The 12,601-nt window shown below is 38.4% G+C and overlaps 1 protein-coding gene across 1 annotated transcript in view; it reads right to left on the reverse strand.

Annotated features, from left to right (window-relative positions):
- The window catches only part of LOC106879739 (uncharacterized), an 18,364-nt gene extending 12,935 nt beyond the window's left edge, over positions 1-5,429 (reverse strand). The window contains exons 1-2 of the mRNA XM_052971976.1: positions 5,257-5,429; positions 3,391-3,573 (exon numbers count right to left, since the gene is read on the reverse strand). Coding sequence (XP_052827936.1) covers positions 3,391-3,571 — 181 coding nt within the window. The 5' untranslated portion in view covers positions 3,572-3,573; positions 5,257-5,429. The remainder of the gene's footprint in view (positions 1-3,390; positions 3,574-5,256) is intronic.
- Between the last annotated feature and the right edge of the window lie 7,172 nt (positions 5,430-12,601).

Here is a 12,601-nt window from a genome sequence, read left to right on the forward strand (position 1 = left end):
GATAAATTAAGTACCAGTTACGCACTGGGGTCGATATAATCGACTTAATCCGTTTGTCTGTCCTTGTTTGTCCCCTCTGTGTGTGGCCCCTTGTGGGCAGTAAAGAAATAGATATACAACACTTTTATTTTAATAAATGTTGCTTACTGCAAGTTATGGATGATTCTTTTATGACTTCATTGCTTTCAGGCTTAGCTTAAGGTATTTTCGCCCCCGACATCACAAAATGTGGCTGAATAAACATTGCCGGACAGCAAATAAAGACTCGGACATTGCTTAGAAAATATTTTTCATTTTTAACCTCGTATATAGTACGCACTAGGGATTTTGACCTTCAAATTTTGGGAAAAAAAATGCGGATTATACTCGAGGATTTACGGTATTTACTTTTGTTTTAAAGTGAAATAGACGAGAAACTGAAAATGTATGAACGTCTATATGAAATGGACGTGTGTGTATGTGTGTGTGTGTGTATGAGAGAGAGAGAGAGAGAGAGAGAGAGAGAGAGAGAGAGAGAGAGAGAGAGAGAGAGAGAGAGAGAGAGAGAGCGAGAGAGCGAGAGAGCGAGAGAGAGAGAGCCACTTACGTATACATGAGAACACACACGTTCACTCACTCTCTCACACACATGCACACGTACATACCAAAAAAAATGTACACATATGTATTGATGCATGTACGTATACATGACAACACACCTCTTTACTCTCTCTCTCTTTTCTCGCTCTCTTCCTCTCTCTCACTCTTTCACACACACACACATCCATTTCATATACACGTACATCTTTCACTTTCTCCTCTCTTTCACTTTAAAACAAATATAAATAATAAAAAAAATTACGTAAATAACGAACTCCGGATGATAAGCGAAAGATCGCCATTCACTTGAAAATGATTAAAGAAAAACATAAAAATACTGTCTGTTTAAAGAAAGCTAAAATATAAATACTTACTGTACAAACAATTTACATTTTTGAAATCATATTCAGTTAAAAATATTTCTAAATGATTAAAATATTGTGCACGTCAAAAAGTTGACGTTTTTCTCCCTTTGTGAGTGCGAAGACTATGTGTGTGTATATGTCACAGATAGCGGACGCATGTTTGTGTTGATTGACACGCCATGACATTCATTATATGTGTGTGTATTATTCTGTATGTGTGTATGTGTGTTGACGTCATGCAAACGATGTTTTTGTTTTCATCAAGAAATTATAAACAAAAATTGTGTTTAATCGTTTTTCTTAATAAATAGAGTCCCAAATATCACAAATATTTGTACTTCACTGCCGAAGGTAAGTATGAAAATAAATATGCAAAAACGAATTAAGATAGAATATACTATTTCTGAGATATTTCAGGTATACACAAACATCTCTAGAGTATATTTCACATTAATTTGTCTGTTGTTACCCAAGATGCCATATCACACTCGATCAAAATCCCAACTGTTTTGAAATGTTGCCTTTATAATGTCTCATATGCCTCGCCTCTTTAATTTGGTACCCTAACAAACTGTCTAGAAAAAGAAGACAGAAGAAAAGCTAGACCGAATCAAACTCGTTAAAAACCAAGGAAAATGATTGATTTAATGAATAATCTGGAGCTGAAAATAAGCTGAAAGTTAAGAAAAACATCTTAAGAATAATGTAATCAATATTGACAGTTAGCGTCGCATAAACTATCAAGTCTTGGGATAATGATATTTCTATTTTTGAAAGCAACCGATGCTGCTGAGTAAATCAAAAGAAAATAGAATGAAAGTATATAAAGAAAGTAAAGCGAAGAAATCTGTTATAGATTAGAACATCTCAGAAATTTTTCAACCGTCGACAACCTGGGCCATACTTTACTTAACAGCATCACTTGACCATTTATTATGGTTTTAATTAGGAAGAGGGTCAGTATCCATTGCGGTTGTATCTGTAGGGAAAACATCATCAAGAGGAAATTTCAACTAGCTGATACTTTGCGAAGGAAGGACTGAGAAACGTGGTTGTAAAATCTTGAGGGACGACACAGTATAGGGATGAGAAGGGAGGCAAGCTTGCAGGTTGTGTGTAAGTAGTTAGTTTAAAGGTAGAAAGGTCACTGCAATAGCAAAATAAGCGGAAAAGAGAGGAGACAGCATGTCTTGAAATATTTTAGTGTGTTGATGAATGTAGTCAATGAGTACGACGCTCTTCTTTAGGATGTAGTCTATAATGATGATGTGAACTGCAGCATTCACGATATCGGAATAGTATTCCAGTGTGGATTTTACTTGAGCTTTGTAAAAGATCCGCAACTGGGCTTCAGTCTTATTTATAATAGGAGTGTCAAATTCGTTTGGCTTTGCGGGTAGGATTGAAGCATAAACTAGATCTTGTGAGTCGGATAGGAACAATTATTCCTAAAAGCATTAATCATAATGTAGGCTAAGATAATAGATAAAGTGGATCAGTATACATTAAAACAACTTTATCAGCAACAAAGGACAGAAGATGAAACGTTTAACATAATTTATGTGCAGAAATGAGTGGAAAAACTCATCCGCATAGTATATACACAGTCCTTGGTGTGAGAATGGAGATAAAAATTGTGCAAATGAATGCATATGTTTCATAAGAAAGCTAGATAGTTCTTAATAAAGATGTTTCAGTTGCAAACTCTTTCAATATCATTCATATAACTGGGATTTATTTGGATGGACACGTACGTATTCATCGAAATAGATTCCATTTATTATATAAATATATTATATTATAAAATCCATTTAATTTGGCATGTATATGCAAGCGAAGAGGAAATAGGTCACATCATCTAATGTATTGAATCATAAACTTCTTTTTCATTGGTTGGGATAACAAAAGATTCTTTGAGGTTCACTCATTTTAGCCGTGTTAGTCACGACTCTAGTCTAGCTCCAACTCTAAACCCATGCTTGTGATATGTATTTTACAGAATATTTTAAAATTGAAACAATAATTTAAAAAAAATATGAAATTGAGCCGGACCAGACGAAACATTGTCGCGTCCAGTATGTTTGACTTTCCTGATCTTTGCTATATATGTAGGTCACCAGAAAATGTCATCAGCAATTATCAGGGGTAGCATTTACAGTACTTTGATTGCATGATGTCCAAAGACTAGAGAGGGTGGGGTACAAGATTACTTCCTCGAACTGAGTAGTGACTGAATCAGTATCTGTGTGATGTTCAAAGAAACGAGAGTGACGTATCCCGCTGGAGGATGTTTCTGCGGCCTCTGTTTATGAATGCAGTCAAGATTGGTGGTGTGAGGTTAGTTCTTATTTTATACTCACTTATGCGCGCGCGCGCACACACACACACACACACACACACACACACACACACAATTTGATATTACAGTCAAAATAGATCAACAAACCTGAGTCATCGCAGGAGTTTTTCTTACATTCCATTGACTTCTTAGACCTGCAAATACAGCGAACGCAGCCATCTTCGGAAGTGTACGTAGATCCAAGGTTATACAGGCGGCCCTTATAGAAGCACATATTCAGAAACAATTCTGTCTTTAATGGAAACGGTGGGAGTGTTGGTTTATGCATCTCTGTTTTTGAAAAATGATGTTTGAATTAGCTTAATCACAATAAAAACATACTTATTTATATATCTGCAAAATAATATGTGACAATTATTCGGTAGCCATGATAAAACTTCGAGTTTCGGATGTCGGGGCGGAAATCCACGCCATCATCTCTTCAGTTCTTTTTTTCTTTTTTTCTTTCGATGGCCAGATAACTAACGGTCTCGTCTCGATCCCGCCTCGTTTTGTTATGTTTTGGTCCTGTAGTGAATCTTGCAAGCATGAAGTGGATTCGATCCACCTTGGCCAAATTTAAATTAACAGTTCAACCGAACTTTTCTCACGGTGGAACAATGGTTTTTCTCTGACAGTAGTTTTACATTTGCCAGATTGCTTTTAGCTAGGCCGAAATAATGTCTTCACCACTTGACCCTTATAACCTCTTCTACTTCACCAAAAGCTAGAATAGAGATATCACAGTACCACCAACGAAGCCCACTGTTCTCAACGACATGTCTTTCCTTCTGGATAGTTATAAAAGCAAGAACCCCCAAGCAAAAACCAAGTAGTCACTTGGTGACAACTGAACGAGGCGGCTCATGACAACTCAATTAGTTAGGGAACGGACTACTAGAATCATGATCACAAGGAAAGCAGCTACTAAAGACAATGGTCAGCGAGAGAAATGAACTTTACAGTCAGCAACTGTGAGACAACGTCCCACAACTCTACAACTTCCACTAGCTCTAATTCTGTTCTCTTACAACATCGTTTTATCGCTATCTGTGGATTACTACTAACAACGTGTACACAAAACTATACAAAGAAAAATTCTACTACATCTAACTTTCTTTCGCATGCCCTCGGAGGTAAGGTATTTTTCAACGTAACGGTAAATAAATACTTTCTTAAAACTTCATGCATTGTTCATCTTTCACATCCTACAACATGCAATTATAACAACAAATTTTTTTATCGTTACATCTGCTGACTCCGACATTTCATATTATTGTGTACCTAATCAATCTTACCCGTTACAATTGGTAACCACACTAATTAAAACTTACCAGTTACAGTCCCATTCCCGGCAAGTTTCTTGCTGGTACCTCCAGAGTGGAAGCAATATTATCGATAATGGCTGAAATTGCATTTAACCCTCTAGCCAATAACTGATGAAGAATTGGCGACCTGCTGTGTTTTCTGTTCGCTTGTGTATTTAGTATACGTTCGTTTGTTTATTTATTACACATTTTTTTTTTAATTTGCAGGCGTGGCTGTGTGGTAAGTAGCTTGCTTACCCACCATATGGTTCGGGTTCAGTCCCACTGCGTGGAACCTTGGGCGAATGTCTTCTACTCGGGCCTCGGGCCGAACAAAGCCTTATGAGTGGATTTGGTAGACGGAAACTGAAAGAAGTCCGTCGTATATATATGTGTGTGTGAAAAGTTAAAAAAATTACACATTTCATCAGCACTATCTCCTCTCCATTCTAAAAATGTATTGGAGTTTAACGATGAGTTAATAATTGTGCTCTTAAATACTCTAGATATATTTTATGATGTTTATTCATCAGTTCAGTATATAGTATGTTTATACTCATGTCTATGTACGAATATATATGTAAATAATTATATATGTATGTAAAATGAGGCTTTGTGGTAGGTCAGGCGAATCAAATATTCGAAATGCTATCGTAGAGTTACTAACCGTTGCACGATTTTTTGGTACAGATTACTTTTCCTAGAAGCGAACAGCCACATAAATTACAGCCATCTCCTGCGTGAAAGATTCTTCCAAATCTATAAAAGGCACCGTCATGTTTGCAGTAAACGACAGATGTAACAACTGGAAGTGGAAGTGTAGTTGTCGGTTGTTTATCTGAATTGTATAAAAAGAAATTGAAATTAAAAAATTAGTGTATTCTTATATCTACCTTTTGAGGCATTGGCAATCAATAAAAGACAAAACAAAACAAAAACAAAACAAACAAAAAGCAAAGCAAAAGGAAAACATACACACACAATACCAAACTCCTCTCCATTTATTTTATCCTAGTAGAGTTTTTACTGTTTTGATCCCTGCCTAAAATTTATCGTAGAATTCCCATTAGTAAAAGAAACATACCACAAACAAGTGGGTCTTCGGTGCGCTACTGCAGAATTGTTCTTAACGAATGTAGAGCGTGATGGGGGTAGGTGTCAGTATGATAATATTCCTGTCTTCGTATAAAAATCGAAACCAAGTCGTAGACTTAGCCTTTATTCTTTTATCCTTCTGGACAAGCAATAAAGTAAGTTCCAGACGAGTACTGATGTTGTTTTAATCGACTACTCCCAGAAGCAAAATGTGCGGCTATTATCTACATCTTAAACGGTTTCCGGCGTCATCATTAGATCAACTTTACTTCACGACCTTCTGGAGTCGATAAAATAAAATACTATTCGTATACTAGGGTCGATAGAATCGACTTTTTCCTGTTCCTTCCCACCCCGACAAGAAATTGATATTATAAGGGTAATGGATACTAAGAGGGTAGTTAAGGTAGAGTCAGATAAAGATTTTTGCAGAATTTAGTTTCGTTTCCAAGTTATAAACCATTATTATTAGGTTTATTAGGCTAATGAATGGCGGATGATGTATGGTGTTCATCTAGATGTCTTTACGTTGAAGCCTCAATACCCACTATAGTCATTTTTTACCTTCGAGATTTCCAGGATCAATAATGTAAAAAAATCGACAGGTAACAAGACTGATATAATCGACTTTATCCTTCCCTGGTTTGTTGTCTCATGCCTAAGTTCGAAATATTTAAATCATTGATTAGATATGACGACGATAAAAGGCTATGATGTCAGTATATAACTGGTATGTTTTCCCCGAGGGTGGGGATACCAGGTTAAACCGAATTAGTATTACAAACCAATAAATCATTCACTTTTCAAATTCTGCCACTGCATACAGTTGGGAATATTACTACCATGTAACACCTACTGAGGTTATGTGAATTGAAATCACTTAAAACTTAGGCTCCTGACAAATTTTAACATTGGTAGCAGGATATGAATCGATAACTTCCGGACTGATAGTTCGAATAACCGTTGGATTCTGTCATCAAATATCATTTTAAGAACAGAAGAACTGGGAGATTGTGCCAATGGCATAAACTGTATATGTGACTGGAAGTAGCTCTAACACAGACTCAATTCATCAGCAATATCTGATACTTAAAAAAAAAACCCTGTAAAACAAACAAGACGAAACAATAATCAAAAAAGAGTACACACAAGTGATTTCTTTTGGGGAACTTGGTCTTAACACTGAAATATAATGCAATGCTTATAAATTTATATAGCACTCTTCGGTAGTGGAATACTGAACCGCTCCAAGGTACCTAATTATAGTTTCGAATTGTATCTGATAGTGACAATGCAGCGCCGATATTGAGAAGAGGTTCACAAACTGTTTGATTGGTTGGATGTCAACTCTGTAACTAAGGTTCTTGCCAACAAGGCAGTCATTACGTTACTGAATAAACATAAGATTAATGGTGGAATTCCACTAATTTGTGTCCTTAAGTAAATTTTTTCTCCTGTATAAGTTTGTAATATTTCTCACTCCAAAAGCAGTCAATTAATTAGAACGTCACGAATGAATGTTTGCTCTGATAAATCGTGTTTCACACAAGCGACACTTTGGATACTAACACTATTGAGACACCCATTTGCTCTTGGTCGTTTTAAAAATTTCTTCTATTCTATAAAAAGAAATATTTTCTTTTTATAGGGAATAAAATAAACAGGTGCTTTTTTACCCCCTCTGACACACACACACACACACACACACACACACACACACACACACACACACACACACACACAGAGTATCTCTCTCTCACTTTCTGTCTCTTCCTCCCCCTCATTCTTCTTTATTCTCTTTCCATCTCTCTCTTAAGCCTATATTTGTTGAGGTAGATAAAAACACTATTCACTTAAATAAGAACCAACTGGATAGGTTTCCATTTCAGCTGTCGTGAGTCTTGCATCAATTAAAACTAAAGAGCGACGCAATGACATGTTGCATAATAAATGGTGGTTTGTGAACATATGGCAGGCCAAATTAAACTTTTGTCTATGGTTTTCGTCATTTGGATATTTCTTAAACATTAGACTATAAATCTTTAACCACGGTTCCACAAATAATACATAAGTAAATAAAACTATTCTGTCACGATGTAAAGGGATAAAACTATTCTGTCACAATGTAAAAGGTGGGGTAGATAAGATATGAACAAGCTGCACATCGGCTGTGAGATCATATCAGTTGCTAGCATTTCATTGTGTTGCTGAGCAAAGGTCTTCATTCTACATTACTTCATTACACCCAGCTGTCGAGAATAGAGTGTATGTCTCCCTGGAAACTTGCCTACTGAAACATCCTTTTACAGTGGGAAATTTCACTACTCCATGGCACCTAGTTACAGTCCAAAACTAAGTATTTTATAAGTATTTTAGAAGGCTGAAATGTAGTACTACTGTTGAGAAGAGACCTGTTGACTCTCTGATTGGTAGGCTGCCTAAAAGATAATGAATCTCCCACCCACGTAAAACGATGAAAAGGGAATCAATTACCTGTCCTTATAAACGTCCTGGATTGCAGGAAGTATGTGCAAGTATATCTTGTCTTATATTAGTAAAGAATTTGAAATATTGGTTTTCGTTTCATTCGTAATTAAGAATAACGAAAGTATAAAACGAGTATTAAAATGAACAAAGAAGGACAAAGACAAGGATGAGAAAAATGAATAAGTATCGTTGGGAATGAAAAGAGCTGGGTAAAGAAGGGAAAACTGAATGAACCAAAGATATGTACGAATGATGGAAGAAAGGAAGGAAAAACTGAAAAAGGAGTGAATAAAGATAGAAATAGGTGCAAAAGTGGCTGTAAGGTAAGAAGCTTGCTTCCCAACGACATGGTTTCGGGTTTAGTCCCCCTGAATGCCACTTTGGGCAAGTGTCTTCTGCTATTGTCTCGGGCCAACAAAAGCTTTGTGAATGGATATATACAGTGATATCTTGCAGTACGAGTTGAATTCGTTCCATGACCAACCTCGTTTTACGATTTATGCGTTTTACAAATCAATTCCCCATTGAAATTAATTAAAATATAATTAATCCGTTCCAGCGCCAAATAATTTTTTATGGGTTTTAAAACAGAAAAGGTGCAGTTACAAGGAAAATGACAATTATAAAAACATAATAAAAGAGAATGCAAAGGAAATATGCAAACTAGTTTTATCAATTTAATTACTCTAAAGATGGGACGATTTGTGCGTGAGGAAGGTGAAGCGGGGAGGCGGAGGATTATTGTTTGGAAGAAGAATCTCCTTCCATTAAGACTTCAGGCGTTTTCTCTCTCGCTTCGCTTAATCTAGACGTTTTGGACACACTTTTTTCACTTTCACCCTTGCAGGTTGTTTCATTAGAAACATATCAAAGCAAGTTTTCTTTTTCCTGCCTTTCAAAATGCTACGAAAATGCGCCAGAGCAGTGTCATCAAATAAAGCAGCTGCACGACCTGTAGTACTTTTCCAGGACGATTTTTTTCTACAAATTCAGAAACATACTGCCACTTTGCCAACACTGCCTTTATGTTACTCGTAGATATAGCCTTCTCCGCTATAATGTCCTCCTCCAGAGAACCAATCTCTTCCACCGCACCCGAATGCTGCTGCTCCTGAAGCTGCAAGAGTCCATCTGTCGTCAGCTCCTCTGGGCGTTCCTCGACGAGATCGTGAATGTCCTCATTGTCAACCTCGAGGTCCATGGACTTGTCAAGAGACACTTTCTTCTCAACTATAGGTGTCTCTGACTCAAACCCATCGAAGTCTCTTTCGAATACGCAGTCAGCCACAGCTTCCATCACGCAGAATTTAGCGTTCTTCTCGTTACACTGCTTGGACATATCGATGATTTTTAGGCAGTTAACCATGTTGTAGTGCTTCTTCCAAAACTCGTGAAGGGTCAAATTTGTATTTTCGGTGACTTCAAGGCACCGATAAAGCAGGTGTTTGATGTACAATTCTTAAAATCAGAAATCACCTGTTGGTCCATGGGCTGCAAGATAGAGGTAGTGTTGCATGAAAGGTACGGAACTTTTATGAATTTAAATACCTCCATTGACACAAAGGGCAAGAGTTAGCCTATCTTTCATAGGCTTGTGGCTTGGCATTTGCTTCTCCTCTGCAGTAATGTAGGTTTTTGTGGGAATTTTTTCCAAAAAAGGCCAGTTTCATCACAGTTGAATACCTCTTGTGCGATGTATCCCTCGGCTGCGATGAGCTGACGGAATTCACGCACAAAATCCTTAGCTGCCTTCGTATCAGAACTCGTTGCTTCTCCATACCTAATGACGCTATGAACACCAGTCCTCTTCTTGAAATTATCGAACCATTTGCGACTGGCCTTAAATGCGTCTGCTGATGTCACCTCCGTCGATGTTCAAGGGTTCGGCTTCAGGAGATCCCTATACAGCGCTCGTGCTTTCTCGAAGATGATGTGCTCCATAATCGTATCCCTTGCGAGTTGTTTCTCGTTGATCCACAGGAGAAGCAATTTTTCCATTTCTTCGTGGACAGATGTGCGTTGCTTGGAGAGCCTGGAGACACCCTTTACTGTTGTAAATGCCTAGTTATCATCTTTTTTCTTCAGGATGGTGCAGATCGTCGACGTGCTTCGGTCGTATTGAAGTGCTATGTCCGCAACACGCACTCATCTCTCATGTTTATTAATGATTTCCTTCAATTCTATCGCAATCAGCTTTTTCTTCTCAGCACTGTCCTTTGCACTAACCTTCTTAGGACCCATGGCTAACACAACTAATTATTATAAAATGATAGCAAAAAAACGCACAAAGCTAAAAAACAAACAAACAAAAAACACTGGGAAAAGCACAATAGCTGCCAAAACGTGATAAACACATGAACTGAGCGAGTGGAGGTTGTGCTTGTTGGGAAAGCGTATGCGAGCTCAGCGCCGACTAGTGGTCGCTTATATGAAGGTCGCTTGTACTTCCGATTTCCACTCGTACTTCAAGACAAAAATTCGCACGAGCCACGGCTCGCACAGGAAATTATTCGTTCAATGGTGCACGCGTACTGCGAGGTTCTACTGTGTTTGTGTTTGTGCGTGTGTGTATAATCAATTAAAAAAAACCAGAGAAAATAGAAAAAAAGAAACAAACGTGAGGACGTAGAACAAGCAATGTATTAATAGGATGCTCGGAGAAAGAAGAGAGTTGTTGTTTTACGTTTCGAGCATAGCTCTTCGTCCGAACAGGAAAAAACAAGAAAGTTCAAAGGGAAAGAAGAAAGAAAGAGAAAAATTCGCCAACAGTCCACGTACTATTTCATTTCTGAAATGACCGGAAGTAGAAGGAGGAAGAGAATGTGCTTTCTGGGACAGGAGAGTGTGAAGATGGTCGGTATGTGTGCGTATGTGTATGTGTGTGTGTGTGTGTGTGTGTATGGTAGCGTGTGTGTGTGTGTGTGCGTGGTAGCGTGTGTGTGTATGTACGTGGTAGCGTGTGTGCGTGGTAGCGTGTGTGTGGTGGTAACTCTGTGTGTGTGTGTGTGTGGTATTAACTGTGTGTTTGTGTTCGTGTGAGTAGTCTGTGAGTGTGTGTGTACCTGTGGTAGGATCTGTGTGCGTGTGTGTTAATGTCGCTCTGAGAGGTGAGCAGCTATAGTGGCAGGTGTATGAATGGGTGGATGTGGCCGTGTGTGTGCGTGTGTATATGTGTTTGCATGTGTGCATATGCATGTGTGCGTAGATGAGAGGGCCAATAGTAAGTCAGAGGCAGTCTGAAGGGTGTGTGAATGGGTATGTGTGGCTGTGTGTGTGAGTTTGTGTTGATATGTGTGCGTAGATGGAGTGACAATGTGTGTATGTGTCTATGTGCACATCTGTATAGGTGCCTCACTCTGTCTCTCTCTGTGTATATATACGTGTGTGTGTACGTGTGTGCGTGTGGGAATGTATGTGTGTTCATGTGCGAGTGAGTGCAAGTGAAAGTGTATGTACGTGCGTGTATATGTGTGCATGTGTGTGCGCGTTAGATGTGTGTTGTGTGTGTGGAGGGTTGTGTGTGTGGATGGTTGTGTTTGTGGAGGGTTCTGTGTGTGGTGTGTGTGTGTGTGGAGAGTTGTGTGTGTAGAGAGTTGTGTGTGTGTGGAGAGTTGTGTGTGTGTGGAGAGTTGTGTGTGTGGAGGTATGTGTGCGTTCATGTGTGTGAGCGAGCGTGTCTGTGTGTGTGTGTGTGTCTGTGTGAGTGTGTGAGAGGGAGAGAGAGGTGATGTAGAGTATGTGTGCATTGATGTAACCAATAGTTTGGGTATTATGTGTGCGGACGTGTGTGCGTGCGTGTGTGTATGCGTGTGTGGGAGTGCATGTATGTGTGCGCGCGGGTGTGTGTGGTGTGTGTGTACGTCTGTGCGTGTGTGTGCACGGGTGTGTATGGTGTGTGTGGTGTGTGGTTTAGGAATATAAAAAAATAAAAAATAATACAAATGAATAATGAAAAATAAAAATTAGTAATAATAGAAAAATAAATGAAAAAGTTTATCTGAATGAATCAGTAACAAAAATATATTAAAAAATCAGTAACAGAAAAAAATCAATAACAGAAATAAATGAAAAATAATAAAATAAAAATAAAAAAAATAAAGGAATAAAAATAAAATAGAATAAAGCGTTTTTTTTAAAGGGGTGCGCGGAGGGTCCCTGAGAGGAGGGGGGCTGTGTTGAGTCAGAAAGGAGTTTGAGGACATAGAGGGAAAATGTAACGCTGTTCCAGGCGGAGTCTAGAGTTGGTGGATTCATGGTGTAAGGCAAGGCCGAAGACAGTGAAGTCTGAGATGGAGTGGTCAGCCATGCGAAAACGACGGGCGACGCGGGTGTTCTTACGTAGACGAACGAGTGAACCGGTCGGCTATCCGGCAACTCAAAATATTGCAAAAAGTAATATAGCATTTCCAAATTTTCCACGTAAACCCATT

The sequence above is a fragment of the Octopus bimaculoides genome, chromosome 11 (assembly GCF_001194135.2).
Source record: "Octopus bimaculoides isolate UCB-OBI-ISO-001 chromosome 11, ASM119413v2, whole genome shotgun sequence".
Lineage (NCBI taxonomy): Eukaryota > Metazoa > Mollusca > Cephalopoda > Octopoda > Octopodidae > Octopus > Octopus bimaculoides.